The sequence below is a fragment of the Vicia villosa genome, linkage group LG7 (assembly GCF_029867415.1).
Source record: "Vicia villosa cultivar HV-30 ecotype Madison, WI linkage group LG7, Vvil1.0, whole genome shotgun sequence".
Classification (NCBI taxonomy): Eukaryota; Viridiplantae; Streptophyta; class Magnoliopsida; order Fabales; family Fabaceae; genus Vicia; species Vicia villosa.
The window spans coordinates 72,687,610-72,709,243 of record NC_081186.1 but is presented as its reverse complement, the minus strand read 5'-3'; the positions used below and the strand labels follow the sequence as shown (position 1 = coordinate 72,709,243).

The following is a 21,634-nucleotide window of genomic DNA, read 5'->3' as shown; positions in this document are numbered from 1 at the left end:
CTATAATTTAATCCTCCCAGTCGACCTGTAATGTTTTCGACCTGTAATATTTTCGACCTGTAATATATTTTCGACCTGTAATATATTTTCGACTATATTATTTCAGCCATCAGTAAGACAATATATATACTAATATATACCATTATAATATCCAAAATTATATATATACATCATTACAAAATTATATATATACATCATTACAAAATCAACAATATTATAGTTCAAATCTGCATGAAAAATTGCTTAATATAAAATTGACACAATTCCTCTTTGATTTCTTCTAACTTTAGCTTCGAGTACCCAGCAGCACGGAATTCGTCAAGGTACTATAAAACAAAAACATAATATGAATAATATATTTAGGTAAATGTAATAAATTATATGAAATTATCTTAAGTTATAACTTTATACCGTGGGAGGAATCTCTAATTGATTCGCCTGAATGATTTCTTTCATAAACCTCAATACAAAGTATCCGCACTCTGAACTGTTACGCTGTATCGGACACTACATAGAAAAACAAATAAGATTCTATATAAGTTGTCTTGTTTTACCAAGTAGCATAAATATTATAAGCAAATTTGTGAAAAGTAATGTACCTGCACTTCGATCCAGGTGATGTTGTTTGATTTAGTCCGGGATACCTGTGCGTCCCGTTGACTACGGAATACTTGTATTGATCTAATTAACAAATATATAAAAGCATATGTTTAGATCAATCCCACAAATAAGTAAATATATAAATATACACGAATATATATTTAGAACGATCCCACTTACAAATCAACGATTTCCTTCATGGCCGGATAATTGGTCCATTCACCCTTTACCGAATTCAGATAATACACGACTTCCCTTATCGGGTTGATAGCAAGCAGCAACCAGTGTGCTCTATAAATTAAAACAATAGGTTATATGAAAATATTGCTATACACTAAAGAAACAGAGATTAGATGAATAAAGAATGAGAAACTAACCCTACTGGTCGGGTATTATACGCCCAAAGATGCAGACATTCTGTATTGCCGGTGGACATGAATCTATCGACTAAGCGCTGTCTAACAGATTCCGGATCCGAAACAATTTCCATTCCGCTGCAATGGGCGGAAGACACGAACCGGAATCTGTTAGACAATGCAGTCCCGCGCAACACTCTGTCATACAACAACCTTAAATAAAAACATAATAAACATTAGATTCTTTTTATTGAAAAGTGTAAATAAATTATATTGTGGGACTAATTAAATAATATATCGGATGAGTGAATATTACCGGATGTATGATTGCATATTACTGACGCCTAGTTGATCCTGGTCAAAAATCTCTTGCAAGTCGTCAATTGTAATATGTGACTTGAACTCAATACCGAAGACACTTTCATCCATATCGATTTCCCGTAAAGCACCATCCTTCATATCGGACATATCAACCATTGTTGCGAGTGTCGCCCGGTATCGAGGCACAAAAGCACCGCCTTTTCTTGCCGCTTGCTTCGGAGGACCACTGGGTGGTACGCTACGAACCTGCTGCGTCACTTGTTGTGACTCCCGAGCGGATGCCTAAAAATCATATAAGTTAGGTAAAATATAAAATCATGCATATTTTGATTCAGATTATATATTAACACTTTAAATGTACCTCTTTTAGCGATGCAACAGACTCCTCCTCCTGTAAAATCCCTTTACCCTTAATTGCGGGTTTTATAGGAGCAGTCTAAAAATAAAATGTAAAACATAATTAATAAACGGTTTAGAATTGACATTCGAAAACTAAATGATTCATAATCGTTTTCAATTTACCTCATCACTAATGGTAATGAGCTCCGAGGGCCATGCAACAAACGATCCTATTGCATCTCGCAGCAATGTCGTCTCTGAGACCATGTCAGGTACCGGTAGAATCGCATCACGATCTAATACAACATCCACTGATACTTTCAGGTGTCCATCCGGGAGCGGTCTGTGGTGAAGTAAATCTCCCGAAGTGTTGTGCACTTTTCCCTTGCCAACTAGTCGATAATTCGGTTCCGATAAGTATAGTTGGCAAGATGAAATGCCCTAAACCAAAAGTAAATATAAAGTCATTATCATTAATAAAATAGAACAGTTTGTAAGGAAAAAAACTTATAATTACCTCGGGAAATTTCTTTTGATAGTTGATACTAGCCTTATCACTAGTTTCTCTCACCGATGAAGTGTTGCACTTTTCTCTCATATACATATCTTTATCTCTTTGCAATTCAGAGACCTGTGCTTGCAATTCCTGCAACTTTTGCAACACTTCTTCATTGGTAAGATTTGATCTTCTCCTAGAACTCTTATAAAAAGAGGTTGGAGTCACACCATGACCCTTACCCCTCACCCGACCGGGATACTCGGGAGCATCTAGTACTCTACTAAGTACGCTCTCCTCACCGGTGGATGCCGATTGCGACAAGGTCTCCTGTAATTCATTTACATTTAAATAATTATTAGTGGAGATAAAAAGTCATTTATATATTAAAAAACATTTGATTTAATTAAAGACACAGTATTATACTTACACATTCAGTATAAACTCTCTGAACATCGGGATCGACAGCGTGATTCTTGCCCACACGAGCTTCCTTCCACAACACATGTACAGGAAGTGAAGCTTCCTCACTTTTAGTCTCCTCCAACTATGCATTGACACAAACGATAAAATCGTCAATTAAAACATGCACATGTAGACAATTAATTAAATCGAATTTCTATTTACTTACAATTTTATCCTCTAAGCGTGCATATCCCAAACGCCCTTTTTTGTATGGATACGCGGGTTTGGATGCTCTCTCCCTATTCGTGGCACTCTTTTTCTGAAAAGCTTCATCTCTTTGCTTTACAAACTCAGCCCAATCTGCTTCATCAATGAAGGTCGCATACTTTGTTGGCCGTCCCGGTGCAACTTCAAGAAATTTTCCATCTTTATCCTTAAGATAGGTGTTTGTCAAAAAACTTTTCCACCCTCTATATCTCTTGCCGGCCAAACTAAGTATGTAGCTTTTACGTTCATCTGGTATCTCAAAAGTCCTCTGCAAAAAGAGTACGCATAGTGTGTTAGTATAAATAATTTAAACAATTTATCGTCAAGATAATAACAACAATTAACCATATATGATATATACCTGAAGCTCTTCCCAAATCGCTTGTTTTTTCTCCTCCAATTCTAAATTTTTCGTCTTCGATTTCCAGGTAGCTATGGAGACTGGAATATGCATACGGACAAGTGTACCAATATAACTTGTCAACTTTGCAGAATTAGGACCAATTGGTTGTTTATCAGAATTCCATTCCAATCGGTATACTAATCCTTGGTCTCTATGTCGTATGATATCCCTCATAATAGTGATGCCTCGTGCAACCTCTTTTGCTTCAGTATCAGGTGGAGCATTTGTATCCGAAGCAACTCTTTCTTGTGAGTTTTCTTGTAAGTTTTCAGGTGGGTTTTCAGGTGGAGCATCTCTATCTGAAGCCATTGAACCTGTATCAAACAAACTAAAGCACATTAGTACACTGTTAATAAGCTAACAATCTATACAAGTCAAATGGAAGTCAAACCATGCATGTACAAGTAAATCGGAAACGAAATCGGTACAAATCAAAATAAGCGTAAAAAAAGAAAGTTATCGGAATTGAACGAAATTTACATGGCTATGGTAAAACGTCGCCACGGACTCAAAAACAAAGTCGGTTTTCCGAAATTCAGACCCTAAGCCCGACTTTTGATTACGGGCAGAAGCAAAACCGATAAAAAAATAGTCCCGAAATGTAAAGATAAGTGCATGAGCAGCTCCGGAATCGTCAAAATAGTATAGTTACATGTAAAGAAGTCAACAAGCGGATACATGGTTCAAAAGTTATGTACAAAACGAGAATATGCACCAAATTGAATAAAACAAATTAGTCGGACTATGTATACTATTACCTTTATCACTAACGTCTCTTTCTTTTCTTGGTAGGTTTGTGTACTACGCGTCTCTTAACAATGCGGACGGTTGGATTGATCCAAATACCCTCATTATGATCATTTCTAATACAAGATTCATTCTCATTTTGATCGTTTCTTGTACAAGATTCAATGCCAACACCAATATCACCTTGATCTTCAATTTTTTCATCAACTATTTTGTTAGATAAAAGCACTATAGACCATTTCGTACTTGTCGGATCATTGACATAGAACACTTGTTTAGCTTGAGAGGCTAGAATGAAAGGCTCATCTTTGTACCCTACCCTATTGAGATCCACTTGCAAAAATCCTGACTTATCCATTCGTACGCCACTATTATTTTCAACCCACTTGCAACCAAATACAGGAATCTGAAACTTCGCGTAATCAAACACCAAAATGCGCTCGATAACCCCAAAATATGACAAATTTGCAAATTTCGGATTTAAGTCATTCGCACTTGATATGTGCATAGCTTCAGCTACCAAGGTAACACCACTATTTTGCATAGTACTTTTATCATCCTGTTCTTTGGTATAAAATGTGTATCCATTAATTGCGTATGCGCTATAAGAAAGTACAATTACAGATGGACCATAGGCTAAACATCTCAACCTTTCTGTTACTGAAGCAGGATCTGAACGATACTTTGAATAAATATGATCTCTAAACCACGATATGAAACTTCGATTGTGCTCTCGTACTATCCAGTTCTCATTTCTATTTGGATTTAAATCTCGGAGAACAACTTTGTGCATTTCAACAAACGGCTCAACCTCAATCTCATTGTGCAGAACATACAAGTGCACTTGATCCCGTTCGACCATTGATACTGTCACAACTTTATTTCCAATTAGCCTTTTTCCTTCTTTTTTTTCGACAATATGAGATTTGGGGAGTCCAATTGATTAAACATTTGACAGATATTCAGTACAAAACTCAACCGCTTCTTCAGCAACGTATCGCTCGGCAATACAACCCTCCGGTCGACTTCTGTTTTTCACGTACCCTTTTAATATTTTCATATAACGTTCAGCAGGGTACATCCATCTCATATAAGCTGGTCCGCACAGTTGTGTCTCTTTCACAAGATGAACGACTAGATGAACCATTATGTCAAAAAACGAGGGAGGAAAATACATTTCAAGATCACATAAAGTAACAACTATCTCATTTTGCAATGTTGGTAAGATCGCGGGATCGACCACCTTACTGCAAATAGACCTGAAGAAGAAACACAGCTTAGTTACTGCGCTTCTTACTTTTTCTGGCAGAATAGAACGTATACCTATTGGTAAAAAATGTTCCATTATAACATGGCAATCATGCGTCTTCAAACTCTTTAACTTGAGGTCTTTCATGGACACAAGTCTTCTAATATCTGAAGAGTAGCCTTCTGGAACTTTTACTTCACTGAGGAACTTACACAATGTTTTCTTCTCCTTTCTAGATAGAGTGTAAACAGCAGGTGGCAGATATGTTCGTCTTCCTTTCGTCACGGGCCCCAATTCAGTTCTCATCCCCATGTTTACCATGTCATTCCTTATGTTAACGCCATCCTTAGACTTTCCTTGTATATTGAGTAGCGTACCTATAACGCTGTCAAATACATTTTTTTCAATATGCATAACATCCAGGAAATGTCTTACGTACAACGACTTCCAATATGGAAGTTCAAAGAAAATTGACTTCTTCTTCCACCCACCCTTGACAATTGAATGTGCAAAAGGCTTGCCAAACTGAGTGCTCACATCTTTCACCTTTTCAAAAATTTGATCACCTGACAAAAAAGGCGGGGCTGTACGATGTTCGGCCTCTCCATTGAATGCTTTTCTCCACCCACGGTAGTGATGATTAGAATTTAAGAATCTACGATGGCCGAGAAAGACATTCTTCTGACAAAGCGCCAATCGTGTCGTATCGGTTTCATCTTCACAAACAGGACACGCCTTTTGACCCTTGTTGCTGTACCCGGATAGATTTCCGTATGCTGGAAAATCATTAATTGTTCCAAACAACATCGCCCTCAAGTTGAAACTTTCTTTCCTATACCCATCGTAAACCTCCACACCTCTCTCCCACAAAAACTTTAAATCTTCGATTAAGGGTGCCAAGTATACGTCTATGTCATTCCCTGGTTGTTTAGGCCCAGAAATTAGCATAGATAACATCATGTACTTACGCTTCATACATAGCCACGGAGGTAAGTTATAAATCATAAGAATCACAGGCCATGTGCTATGCGAGATACTTTGAATACCATGCGGGTTCATTCCATCAGTAGACAATGACAACCGAAGGTTTCTTGCTTCTTTTCCAAATTCAGGATATTCAGTATCAACTTTACTCCATTGTGGTGAGTCTGCCGGATGTCGCAACTTTCCATCAATAATTCTTTCATCTGCATGCCAAGTCAAGTGTCTTGAATCGGTCTCACTACGATACATGCGTCTAAATCTCGGAATTATAGGAAAATACCATAAGACTTTAGCAGGAGACAACTTTTTCTTATATCGAGGGGCACCACATTTAGGACACTCATTCAACGCTGCATACTCGTTTCGAAACAAAACGCAATCGTTTGGACATGCGTGTATCTTATCATAGCTCATTCCAATAGAAGACAACATCTTTTTGGCTTCATACGTTCGATTGGGAAGAACATTATCCTCTGGTAGCATATCTTTCATAAGGGCTAATAACTCTGTGAAACTTTTATCCGACCATCCATTGTCCGCCTTTAAGTTGTACAACTTTAACACCGCAGACAATCTTGTGAATTTTGAACAACCATCATACAACGGTTTCTCTGCATCGCTTACCAACCTCTCAAACATTTTGGGACAATCCGCTAGATCTTCTTCCAGCGCTTCTGCAATCTCTTCGACACGATCACAATCGTATGTGTCTGTGCAATCGTCGTTTGAAGCATACTTCCTATTACACCTCGACCCAGCATTCCCGGTACTTTTCTCACCATGCATTGTCCAACATGTATAACTTCTATCAATTCCAAACCGTAATAAATGAGATCCCAACTGATTCCCGTTAACCTTACCCCCGGCATAACAGCAACCCAAGCAAGGACACGGCATTCGAAGCGGGTCTTTGGAGTTCGCAACCGCAAACTCAACAAATTCCCATACCCCTTTCTCGTACTCTTTCGACAATCGGTTTGAATTCATCCATGTCTTATCCATGTCTTAATTAAGCTAAACAACAACGGTCAAACTTCCACTCTTCACAAGTAACCCCTATGGCGAATTCAATTCACAAAGTTAGTAAGTACCTCCTATATTAACTCTCTAAACACATAAAACTAATGTGTTTCTGTCAAAACGCAAAGTATAAACGGAATGAATCCGAAGCAATAAAACGTAACATATATAATCACACAATTTCAGACAAATTCATCATAATACCAGTAATTTGAGAAAGAAATTTACCTCGGATGTTACCGAACTCAAGAAAACGCCAAACGTCGAACTAGGCTGGGAAACGATCAAACTTTCACTATACACAAGTTACCCCTATAGCAAATTCACAAAGTTAGTAACCACCAAGACAAAATCGATTGAACAAAGGAAATCAACAATAGTTTGATGTGTGTACATACTCCTAAATATGTAGTACCAGAGTCAATGATACGAGCTCCAAAGAGATCCAAAGTTATCAATCCAGTCAGACCTATACAAGAAATTCAATTCAATGTATGATTATAATAAGAATGGGTGAATAGCTCATGATGCAGTTAATTAAATACACCACTACTAACACTACTAACACAAGACACACGATGCAGTTAATTAAATACACCACTACTAACACGAAGCTATAAAACTTTTTGCTCAAAAGCAAACCTTATGAATCATCCTTGTCTATATACATTAACTCACTCTTGTTTCATTCTTTACCTTCTCTCTTCCTCATTAATTCAACTCTCATAAGGTATATATTATTACTATTATTATATATTATTTATTATTTAATTTCTATTATTACTATTATCAATAAATTCATTGAAGTTCCTTATGTCGTTGCTATTTCCTCTATTAGCAACTCCAATTCTTTCGTCCGAAGAAGAAATAGAATTGAAGTCACCACCAATGCACCATCAATGGTTATCTTACAGATAATTATAATGCATTAGAATAAATTCCATACACAAATTTATTTTATAACTTATTTGAATTTATTTTAGAAATCATATCCTGGACTCCTTTTAACCCTGTGATACTAAAATAAAATATTTTATATTTACATTAGCATAAAGTCATTTAATACATGCATAAAGAACATGAACAGAATAGAAAGCATGTCATGAATTGCATACAACATACACTAGTTTTACACTTTCTTTTGGTGATGCCATGAGGGTCAAAAAGAAGAAACTCAAGGCCCAGTAGGAGTCATTGTAAATTAACATAGTTCACCACAAGTAAATGTATGATTTAGGATCAATTACAAGCCATTGATGAACATAGTTCCAGATATGTATTCATCAAATAGTTCCCTCAATGGAAATAACCTAACATTTTCCTCTAATTCAAGAAATACTCAAGTAAAAAACTCTTGTAGCTGCTGCAAGGCTTCATGTTTCTCCATGACAGTGCCCAACAATAATTGTATTTGTTAAGAAAAGAGGTAATTCAATTAACAAAATGCTGTGTTTTTGAGTGTAATCTAACAGATTGAGAAACACATACACTTGTTTTATATCTATCTTGCAATTTTCTCTCTTAGAATATATTATTAAACACAACAATCTCATAATGAATCTAAGAGGAAAAGAAAACAACAAAGAACAACAACTGATATTCACAAATACTCACAAACATGAAGCCTTCCAGATATGAAAGCTATGAGAAGTGTGATACCTGGGTGGCGGAGGAGAAGAGACGGAGACGAAACGATGGTGGTGGACGGAGGAGAAGAAGTTCGCGCGATGGTGGTGGACGGAGGACCGACGACGGTGAGGGGTGGGGTTTCTGGTTCGCGTGCAGAGAGAAAAAGAAAGAGAGAAAGTGAGAAACAGTAGAAGCGTGTTTTTGGTTTTAATTTTAGTAATAAGGCTACTAAAGCGCTTCTGGAAAGCGCTCTCATAGCCTGGGCTATACCAGCGCTTTTGACAAAAAGCGCTCTCATTAAACACCCCTACCAGAGCGCTTTTGAAAAGCGCTTTCGTTCCCCCCACGTTCCCCCCACCTACCAGAGCGCTTTTGTAAAGCGCTTTCGTACCCCCCCTACCAGAGCGCTTTTGAAAAGCGCTCTCATAACCCCCCCCCTACCAGAGCGCTTCTTAAAAGCGCTTTCATACCCCCCCACTATTAGAGCGCTTTTTTAGCGTGTTTTTTAATTTTGTCTTTAGCGAAGCCTATGCCAGCGCTTTTCCTAAAAGCGCTTTCGTAGGGGTGCTGCTAAAAGCCAAATTTGGCGTAGTGTTAGCAGCGACTTTTTCTCAACGACTTTCAAAATGTTGTCAATAACATGTATATAGCAACGACTAATTTTAGTTGTTGTAATAAGTTAATATTTTTTTCAACAATGACATTATTGTTGGGAAAAGTGACTTATCACAACAATAATTATTTATTGCTGTAAATAATACAAGTTTTTAATATATATATTGCAGTGACTAATTCAAGTGGTTGTAATAAATATTTATTTGACAACAAGCTCATTATCGTTGGAAAAAAAATTATTTCTAAAAATATTTTTTTGCCAAGAAAAGTATATATTAAACTTGAACTCAAATAAGAACGCTTATATCTTGTATGCATGCGTTTTGTTTGGATATAATATATTTGAATCCAATTATTGATTCACAAAGATCATTGATTAATATAAATATATGATTCATTACCATCATTCAACTACCAATTAAATAAGTGATTAATATCAAGTTATAAAAGTAAAATTCAATTTTAAATAACATTCCTTTTGAGTTTTTAACTAATTGCTCAGTATTATTATATTATTTATTCTATGATAAATTTATAACATTAAAAAAATTCGTGCCCTCAATCGAGATACACATGTTCTCTCTCTAAGGAGTCTGAAACCACGCATCCCTCTCTACTACCCCCAACATAAATCGCTCTTCAAACCGCTCCCATCAAATTTCAACGCTCTCTTGCTCTCATCGAAAACTTAGAACAAAATTGGGAATCCCGCTTTCGATCTCTCAATCGATTTCATCATCAATCTGCTCCTTCAATCCTCCCGCTGATCTCTAGTCTCTCGTCGATCAATATGTCTCTGATCTATGCAGGTTCTGATTGTCTGTGTTGTCCATGAATTTTCATTTATCTTCAATTTTTACCTCTTCCAGTTTTCTGTTATTAGGTATCATAAAACCAAAAGCAACTTCTTATTTGTTCTTCGCATTGTATTTGATTTCTAGTATTAACTTCTAGTTTCATCTCTGATATTTGTATTAACTTTCCTATTCTTTGATTGTATTTTAATGATAGGTTAGAGTTTGGTATTATTATGAACACTACTTTTCCGACTGCTTTGTTTCCTATGTGATTTTGTTCAAAACTGCAGTTAGGGTTTAATTGATATGAATTAAATTGATGCACATGGAGTGAATTTTTTTACCGATAAAGTTTTTGTACATTTTTCAGATTTAGTTCCATGCCGCATCATCACATCTATTCTCTTATTGATCTCGTCTATGCCTTGATCAATCCTACAACTAGAAATGATGTGAGTTTTGTGTTCTCTTTTATTGTCTGTGTATTGCCTTCTTATCGATTATGTACATGCCTTGATCCATCTTAGAACCAAAAATGGTGTGAGTTTTGTGTGCTCTTTCATTGTCTATATACATTATTTTAGCAAATCATTGCAATCTTAAATTATAACTCTCATGTTGAATTAATATAATATCCTATCTTTCCGACTTCCTTGGACTATGAAGGCGGGTAAGACACTATCTTTTGGAAATGGAAGATTAGATGATGGAAAGGCTTGAGATGAGCTTGGTTTTGAGGTTAGACATTATTCTTCCTTCATTTATGCTTGCAATTCTCAATTTTTTTGATGACTTTGGTTCTGAATGCATGTATTGGTGATTACTTGGATGTAGCTATCCGTAAACTATGTTTATGGAACAATGTTGTGTTTTGGACTAACAATGTGCAAGGGTCTCAATCCTATTGTTTATCTTGGTGTTAAATACTTTGTGAAATGTTTAGTTGTTAATGTGGCAGAAACTTATATTGGTCCAATTTATTTGATTGTGAAAATGATAGATTGTCAGTTGCTCAGGAAGAAGAATAATCTATGACCCTCTGTTGGAACCATCATTGGCTACTGAAAAATGTAAGTATGTTTGTGGCATCATCCTTAGTATATTTCTTTAGTAATATATGAAACTGATTCATGTATATATTATGATGCAAGTGAAATGTTATACACAAAAGTTATCACACCTTCTGTTAGAGGATCTTAATAGAGCTCTAGCAGTAAGTTAGAGATTTTTCTTAATAACCTAAGAAAATAAGTATACAATTATTCTCACTTACATGATTTTCACTAACTGAAAATAAGAACTTCTTTATTATGTGGTTTTTAAATTTCAACGGTACCTTCAACATGGAGTGAATTTTTTTTATTATCTCTAGAATATAGACATTTTGGCTTAAGTAGGAATGAAACAGATATGTCCGACTTGGTTTTTGTATTTTCTATATTCCTGTTTCTAATTTACTCACCTATTATTCCAATTGAGAATGGGTTCCTAATAACTTTTGATTGTATTGAAATTGCAGGTGAAATTAGAGTTTTTCAACTAGTTCACAAAGAAAGCTTTGAAACAAGGATATGAAGAAGAACTAATATTTATGCTCGGCACAAGTCATGATTTTATTTGTCAAATGTATAAATTTTAATTTTAATGGGAATAAAATTGTTTTTTATTTTTTAGTTTTTATTTTTTATTTTTTTAGGTGTTTAAATTTTTATTAAATTATGATAATTTATGACATTTTATATTTTAATGTTATATTAATTATTGTTTATGTTTTTTGAAAAAAATTATATTAACAATGTCGTAATTTATATTGTAAAATTATTTATTTTTTAAATATAAATAAAAATTTAAATTAAAAATGTGAATAATATTAATTTTAAAAAGAAGCTAAAAAATATAATTTTATTTTTATTAAATGATATAAGTTGTTGGGAAATCTAATTTATCGCAATAATTTTTATTGTTGACAAAATAAACTTTTAACAACATCTTTAGTTGACAAAAATATCTTTTCGCAGCGACTATGATTATTTTATTCTATCAAATAAGGCGACAATAATTATTGTTGTAAGAACACAAGTTACGACAGCGACATCAAATGTCGTTGCAAACTTTTTGCAACGGCACTTATACCAACGATATGCAACGACAATGTTTTCGCTATTAAAAACACATTTCGCAGCAATTTTGTGTTTTTCTCAACAACTTCAGTCGCTGTGAAAACTCATTTTTCTTGTAGTGTTTATCATTTACCATGAGAAGGAATATGAAAACTAATATAAAAAGTAGGCTACAAAAGAATGATTAGGTACATTGACAGTGGCATACGAACTATTCAGCTTTAATGGATGCACAGCCAAGTGGCGCTCAGAATCACCGGTTGCAGTTTTTATCTCTTCATCAGTCCAGCAGTCTACCAATCTGAAACAATAACTTTAGAACTTCATACTGAGACAGAACTGAATATCACAAACACTTATAAGAAACATACCTTCTTCAATTATTGAACATGGGTACTCTAAGGTCATAACACAAATATCATATTGCAATTTATATCATACAAAAACTGCATGAAAGTGCAGGTATCATATACAATACTGATAAACCTATATTCATGAAACGATATTCTTGTGCCAATTATAGCAAATCCAATGAACAAAAAGCAGGTCAAGAACTCTCTCAGTTAGAAAACTCTAGGAGAAATAAATTATTATTTTGGAAATAGTGGAAGGTAATAGAAATGAAATAGATCAAAAGAGTTCGTTGCACACTAAGAACACACAAATTCAAGAAATGACTGTAGCTACAATTGGTGAAAATGCAAAACTACTTGATCTCAAATATTTAATTAAACAGTTTTTAAGCACAAGTTTTTTATACTTAAAGTGATATTAGGCAGTAATTCTTTACCATCCTGTGAAATAGCTTGAAAAGAAAAAATACCCATCCTCAAGGCCTTTTCCCTCATGTTTCCTACATTTTCATTTTGGTTTATTACAAGTCACATAGCTTAAGTTAATTAACTTCTTTGAACAATTGGTTGCAGCATCGCTTTCGACACGTTCTGCGTTTCAACATTTTTGACGTTCTTGCGTTCTTGCTTCCTTGTGTTGGTGTGTTCAGGTAAATTTTTAAACTTATTTGCTTATATGTTTCATACAGGCTTAATATATTATATTTTGCTTTAGCTTTAGCTTTCTTAAAAATGAAAATATTTGCTTCTGTTTTAATTTTGCTACAGCTTATATTTTAGTTAATAATTGAAAGGGTATCCACTGTACATCAGTTGTTTTATCTTAGATATATTCTTTTATAATTTTTTTAATAAAATAATCATTCTAATTCAAATTAAGAAAACATTTGTTTCTATGTAAAGCTAGAAAGAGTATTTATAGTTTTCTTTCTATTAAATATATAAATACTAAAAAAAATATTAAATAAGAGTTTTCTTTCTATTTCTTCACCTTCACCGAATAATGATCAGTTTTTTAGGATAAAAAAGTTGTAATTTTTGACAAAAGAGAAATGATTAATCTCACTACTTTTTAACCAAATTAAGAGCACATGGCTATGTGATAGAAAAACTCTAACAATTTACATGAGAAACTAACAATGCATGTGTATAAGACATGAATACTATATCTTGTCTATTTTTAAAAAAATGAGTATAGCTTTTCAAGGAATAAAGGAATAGAAAATATAATATATATTAGAATGTGTTTGAATTTTCCTTTTTTTATATAGAAACCGAAACAACAAATGCTTGGCTTTTTCCCGTTAGTCTCTTTCTAGTTCAATAATACAGTGCATATATGAAAAAGTTGTAGAGTCATCGCTTAAACTAATTTTTCTTTTAAATTAGAATTAAAAATATATCACTAATAAAGCTTAGTTATTAAGAATAAAAATGTTTTATATATTCACGTATTTTCTCAAGTCTCACCATGGCATATGACAGCTTGTATTTTAGTTAATAATTGAAAGGGTACTCTACTATTTTATCTAGTAATTTCCAATTTAAGAATGTCTAAAATGTATATAATTTATTTCATTTTAGTAAACCAAACATGATAAAAAAGGATTGGGTGGAGTTGCCTCCACACAGTCAAGGTTACAAGGATGGTGTCAATTACTTTTTGGATATTGCATTCACCAAAGGAAAGGTTGAAGAAGAAGAGATTTTGTGTCCTTGTGCTGTATGTTGCAATGATAGTTGGGAAGTAAGAGATGTAGTGTATGACCATTTATGTAGCAAAGGATTTGTAAAGGGATACACTGAATGGATTTATCATGGTGAAGATGAAAGCCTTATGGATCTGGATGGTGATAGTAATGATGAAACATCATCTCATGATGATATTGATGGGTTGCTATTTGAGACATTTAAAGATGCGGCTGAAGGAGGTGGAGTACATGAAGGGCTAAATGAAGATGCAAAGAAATTTTATAAACTAGTTGATGATGCAAATCAAGAGTTGTATCCTGGTTGTGAAAAGTTTTCCTCGTTATCATTCACTATTAGAATTTATTTGTTGAAATGTCTCCATGGATGGAGCAATGCATCGTTCACTGCTCTCTTAGAGTTGTTGAAAGAGGCTATGCCAGATTTGAACATCCCTGTCTCTTTCAATAAAACAAAATCTATGATAAAAGATTTGGGCTTAGACTATAAAAAGATTGATGCATGTCCCAACAATTGCATGTTATTTTGGAAAGATCATGGGAAAGATGATTCATGTCATATTTGTGGAGCATCAAGGTGGATTGAATATCCTGAAGTTGCTAATGATCTTGAAGAATCTATAAAAGCTCACAAGGTTCCTGCCAAAGTTCTAAGACATTTTCCTTTGATTCCAAGATTGAAAAGACTTTTTATGTGTTCAAAGACAGCCGACACATTGAGATGGCATGCCGAGCATCGTTCAAGGGATGGGAAGTTAAGGCATCCGGCCGATGCCCAAGCATGGAAAGACTTTGATGCCAAACATTCAGATTTTGCTTGTGAAACTCGTAACATAAGACTTGGGTTGGCAAGTGATGGGTTTAATCCATTTAGGACTATATTATATATATTTAGTATAATTTAAAGGTGTCAATCTAGCTTGTTGATTATAATAATCACAGGTTTCTAACATTATAAATAAATTCACTTGACAGAGTATTATATGTAGTCCTTGGAGCATGATATAATTTTACACATACGGAGATTGATTTCATGTATAAACTTTGTTTCTTCAATTTGTGTTTTTTGTACAAACTTGTGTTCTCTGCATTATTAGTTTCTATTTTTGCGTTCCATAATTGGAAAACATAAATTGAAAAAGGGTTTGATAATTCATAATTGAGTGTGTTACTCATTTTTTTGAGTTTTTATTTATGCGAGGTTTAACTCTTGTTGATGTATTTTATTTTATTTACTTATACAGCAAGGTATCAATGAAGATGTAGAAAATGATGATATCAATGATGAAATTCAAGAGGACGACGTAGATAGTGAAATTCAAGTGGACGACGTAGATGACGAATTTCAAGAGGACGGTGTAGGTGACGAATTTCAAGAGGACGACACAAATCTAGATGATGAATTTCAAGAGGACGACATAGATCTAGATGATGAATTTCAAGAGGACGATATAGATGGTGAATTTCAAGAGGAAGACGTAGATGAAGAATTCTTGGAAGAAGACATGTGTGATGAATTTCAAAAAGACGGTGTGGGTGATGAATTCGAAGAAGAAAAACTTAAATGAGTTGGATGATGGATTTTTTTTACTTGTAGTTGAAAGCATTAAACTTGAACTTGTTTTTTGTTGAACTATGTTTTTTGTTATTTTGCTAGGGTCATAGTTTAAAGTTTTAAACGTAATATTATAAGTATTATTACATTAGGTATTTTATGTATTGGCTACTATCTTGAATTAATGTTAGAACTAGATTTTATTATAATATAACTTTTATGGATGTACGTTTAAATTTGATCTTGTTTATGTTATTATCGACATTTTTTTTAAATTAGTCATCATCGACTATATTATCAAGAAAATAATTACAAAATAATATATTTTATGGGGACAATCTAAAAGAACAGCCTATAACTTATGGCTACACTTTGAAAACGTTCCTCCTTATTCAGATTTAAGGGAACAATTAGTAAATTGTAGCCACATCTGGCAACACTTAAAAAGCGTCCCCTAATAGGACACAAATAATCGTCCCCTATTCTTTTTTGGTTAGGCAACGCTTTTTAAAAGCGTGCCCAAAGAACACTTAAAAACGTCGCCTTTGAGGCCGCTAATAATCGTCCCCTATTCCTTCGGTTTAGGCGACGTTTTTGAAAAGCGTGCCCAAAGACCATTGAAAAACGTCGCCTTAGAGAATAGGCAACGCCTGCACAGGAGACACTTAAAAAACGTCCCCTTTTCTTTTAGGCAACGTTTTCCAAAGTTTTGGCAACATTTTTCAAGTGTTGCTGGAGAGCCTAAATGTTGTAGTGATAATTACATATAAATTCAAATTATATAAAAATTTATATAAATTGTATTTATTTCTTATGAATTTGTTCTAAAATTTTTTAATGATTTTTTACTATTAATATTATCAAATATGACACTATAAATATATTCTTGAGTTTTGAAGCCTACTATACCTACCATGAGTTCTCGAAAATGACACTTTATTATACATAAAATTATATAACCGTTCAATCGTTTATCCTTCATATATGAGTGCATATTTTATTCTCTTTAAAATTTATGGTTGAAAAAAATTTTATTTTCTAACAAAACTAACTACACATCTAACACTTTTTAAATAAAATATCAAATTAAAGACAAACTATTTTTATAAAGAGTGGAAGAATTTATAATAAGAATTTAAAAAACAACAATTGAAATAGTTAAAGTTAAAAGATAAAACTATAATGTATAGCTAAGTGTAAATTAATATGATGTGACTACTTAAATTTTATGGGGGCTCTAAATATTATACATGTTAATGGCATTAAAAAAAAATTGTTCTTGTGGGGGCTTAAGCCCCCAATGTCATTAACATGCATCCGCCCCTAGATGAGTTCATACCGAACAAAACTTACTTTAAATAAGATTTTACAAATAGGTGGTAAAATTGATCTCTCGAATTAGCTGATCCTAAAACTCGAATATTAAGTTTTAAAAAGGCAAAATATCGATTTCGGTCTCTTGATTATATTTTTGGGTTTAGATTAGTCTTTTAATTATTTTTTTTTCGTGTCACTTTGATCTCTTAACTTTTAAAATATTTCATTTTAGTCTTTTTTTTGTATAAGTTACAACGGAAAAACTTTGAAGTAGGTCGCTAAATTCATCTATAATTAAAAAAAAAAACTAAAATAAAACGTTTTAAAAATTAAAAGACCAAAATAATACGAAAAAGAATTAAAAGACCAAAATAAATATTTTGCCTTTTAAAAAATATATAATTCCTTAATAATAACATTAAATTCAATTCCATCCACCAAAGTGCAAATTACTATACTATCTACAATAACTGAACCTCTGGATAGTTATCGGTCTTGGAGAAATTTTAGAGGTTGTTTGAGTAATTTGACATTTAGGGTCCGTTTATTTTATCTTTAGAAAAAATAGGTTTTTTTATTTTTATTTTAAAAAATGGATTATATAAAACTATTCTTTAAAATTTTTTTTTTTTAAATTTCAAAATTAATTTTAACATCTTATAAAATAAAGATATATTATTGAAAATGTCGAAATCACAATTTAAAAAAAAAAATTACATCTCAGATGATTTTTGTGAAAAACTATTTGAATTAACTTCACAATTAAGTGATTTTTTCAAATTTTAATATTTAAAAAAATCAATAAAATAATAAAATATTTAAAATAAAATTTTAAGAATAACTATTCAAACTAATTTTTCATTTGAAACTTTTATAAAAAACTTTTTTAAAAAATTTACACAAAATAATAACTAAATTACACATAATAACTAAATTACACAAAATTTTCAATTCAAAGTTTTTTATGTTACATTATTTTGATTTCAATCTACATGTACAAATTTTTAACAAACCTAATTCATAATCATCACTTTGAATAAAAAGATAAGATATTATGTAAGAACATCGACTTTGGAACCAATATTTTCCTACACTTGCAATTCATCCAGAGATTTGCTTTCAACCTTGGAACAAATGTTTTCATTGTTTTCATGGCAAATACATTCATTATCAATGTTTGAGTTTCACATGATAGCGCCCAATATATAGTGGTGGTGTTCGCGTTCTTAGTGGATGTAAAGGGTTTCTTGTGGATTGATGTGTTGTAATATCTTGGACGTTGTTAGTTTATCAACGTAAGACATAGATTTGATGTTGGTTAACTGAGTACTCATACCCCTCGGTTCATTTATAAAATTGAGGGGAAAGGTTATTTCTTTTTTAATGAAAAATAAAACAAAATAGGGACTTTCCCCTTGGTTTTATAAAAGAGCCGAGGTAATATATTACTTGTAAAAAAATGGGTGAATGGTAAAAAATTAAAAGTAACATGTATTGTTTCCTTTTTCAATTTTTTGTCATTCACCACTTTCTTTGTGTGCTATAATATTCAAACAAATGACGTGTATTGTGAAACAACTACATTGTTTGCAATTTACAGTATGTTGATGAATAAATTTCTCAATATTGTCAACTGAGTAGACAATAAATTATGGAATGTTTTCTTTGATTGATAACATAGAAAGGTTATTCCAAAATATAACAATGGTCTTGCTAGAGGTGGAAACAACAACAATAACAAAAACATCATTATGTGAGATAAATTGTAAGATCAGAAGAAAAAAAAGTTGTGTTCAACGTTGGTGTTAGAAGAACAACATACAACACAGAACCTTGAAGATTTTTTATGTCTTGCAATCTATCCCCAAGAGTAATGTGTACGAGTTTGGAGCGGCTATAGGTGGGTTAGGTTTATTGGACAACTTAATTAACATGTACTTTTATAGTAAAGTTTGATTATATAATCTCTCACTTATTACAGAAACCAAAGGAATAGATTATTTAATTTACAATTAAAAAATAAAATAAAAAGAAAGACACCATTTTTAAAGAAGTCAAAACATCAACTGTATTTGCTGGAATTCGAAGTATGTCCTGAATTATTTTTACCCTCGGTTTTATTCAGAAACTGAGGGAATAGATGATTTTTCTTTTTAAATTAAAACATGGTGCGCCTTGACATTATACCTTGTCATGAAATGTATTCTTTTTTAACTTAAATATGCAACGGTTACCAACCGTCGTGAATTTCCGTTTGGTTTTTGTTTTCATTGTTCATTGCGACGGTTCAAACTGTCGTGAATTTCCAATTGATTTTTGTTTTCATTGTTGATTGCGACGGTTCAAACCGTCGTGAATATTATTTGTTGTTTCGTTTTTAATGCTAATTGTGATGGTTTAAAACAACCTACAGAGGGTTATAACCCACGTTAAAATGATGAATTTACACAAAAAAATCATAATAACAACAAAAATTCATATCCTTTGCCAGAATATCAATAACCTTCATTTTGTTTTTCTTGAGTACAAATATTAGTTTTTGACATTGAACTTAATGAAGAAAAAAAGTATAACACCCTAAAAGCTTGATTGAATAGCCTTGCAATACTGAACGAAGATCATCCCTGAAGGAAGATCACACCACAGCTGAACCAAGTGAATGCCCTGCAATACTGAACAAAGCTCATTCCACAGCTCATTCCCTTCTAATGTCAGCTCGGATTCGACCGAGTATAAGCCCCACGCCCAAGCTTGATTCTCCCTGTAGCCCATACCTAAAACCTTCAGCTGCTGCCTCCCCCAAATACGATACAATAACAAAATCAACTTACATCTCTATAAGAAATAAATCAATAAAATTAACACAAATTCATACCAAGACAATGTTTGTGATGGGAGTAACCAATCGACTGACTTCATTGGCTTCTTCGATGGCTCCCAACAAGGTCATTATTGTCTAGCAAACTGCAACAAGAAGAAAATGAGTATATGCTTAAATGACGATTATTTTGAAACGAATCGAGTAATAAAAATTGAAATGTAGTAAGAATATCATCTTACAGAATTGCTACTGATGAGTTATTATGTCAAGAAAAGACTCAAATGAACCTGCTTTATCTAAGAAACAATTCTTAAACTCCCCACCCCCTAATTGAAATCAAGGTGAACATATGTCACAATACTTAAATGATTTACCTGATGAGCCTAATTATGGAATATGAAATATGTTGTGCTGCTATTTAGAAAGATCAAGGGCTCCTCTGGATTTTCCAAGGGTATTTCTCAAGAATGCTCCTGCCTTTGAGAATAATAAAAATTTCTTCACAAGAATGCTTATGAATCAAGGTGACAGAAAAAAGAATAACACATAATCTTTACCATTTATTTTAAAATCTAATGATTCAGATTCATTATCATGTTCTCACATAAAAATGATATTTTCATAGTATACGTTATATATATATATATATATATATATATATATATATATATATATATATATATATATATATATATATATATATATATATATATATATATATATATATATATATATATATATGAGAAATGCTAAGAACACCCTCTTTTCAACACTCACTTTCTTATTGGTTGAAACATGTGTGAGTCCTACCACTTTATGTGGGACCTATTTTCAAAGTGAGGGACCCACATGTGTTTCAACCAATAAAAAAGTGAGTGTTTGAGAGTGTTGTTAGCACTCCTTATATATATATATATATATATATATATATATATATATATATATATATATATATATATATATATATATATATATATATATATATATATATATATATAATATATATATATATATATATATAAGGAGGGTTATATTGACTCCAAGAGTAAGTGTTCAACACTTACTCCAAATCATAACCATTGATTTTCATTAATGTAACGGTTTTAATTGATCATTTAATCTAATTATTTTTGGAAATATTTTTTTATATAAAATTTTAATTAAAACCGTTGGATTAATGATAATCAATGGTTATGATTTGGAGTAAGTGTTGAACATTTACTCTTTGAGTCAATATAACCCTCCTATATATATATATATATATATATATATATATATATATATATATATATATATATATATATATATATATATATATATATATATATATATATATAATATTCAAGTCTATTTTACTTTTAATTATGTATAAAAATAATACTTTAATAAAGTGTAGTCAAATATATTTCCTTTATAATAATAATAATTAATAAAATAATTTTTACTTACCATACATAATATTTTTTATGAATAAAAATTTCAATGTTTAAAGTGGGCTCAGAGGCTATATAAACACACTCCTAAAGAACCA

At 32.4% G+C, this 21,634-nt stretch overlaps 1 protein-coding gene and 1 long non-coding RNA gene across 2 annotated transcripts; both read left to right on the top strand.

Moving 5' to 3' along the window:
* The first annotated feature begins 9,922 nt into the window (after nucleotides 1-9,922).
* On the top strand, nucleotides 9,923-11,908 carry LOC131620794 (uncharacterized). The gene is made up of 5 exons (XR_009289297.1): nucleotides 9,923-10,240; nucleotides 10,599-10,680; nucleotides 10,895-10,966; nucleotides 11,229-11,298; nucleotides 11,748-11,908. It is a non-coding gene; the product is annotated as an uncharacterized LOC131620794 (long non-coding RNA).
* Nucleotides 11,909-14,295: 2,387 nt separating this feature from the next.
* Nucleotides 14,296-15,978, top strand: LOC131619320 (uncharacterized). Its single transcript, XM_058890428.1, has 2 exons — nucleotides 14,296-15,258; nucleotides 15,655-15,978. The coding sequence occupies exons 1-2, from the start codon at nucleotides 14,296-14,298 to the stop codon at nucleotides 15,976-15,978; spliced, it is 1,287 nt and encodes a 428-aa protein (XP_058746411.1).
* Nucleotides 15,979-21,634: the final 5,656 nt, after the last annotated feature.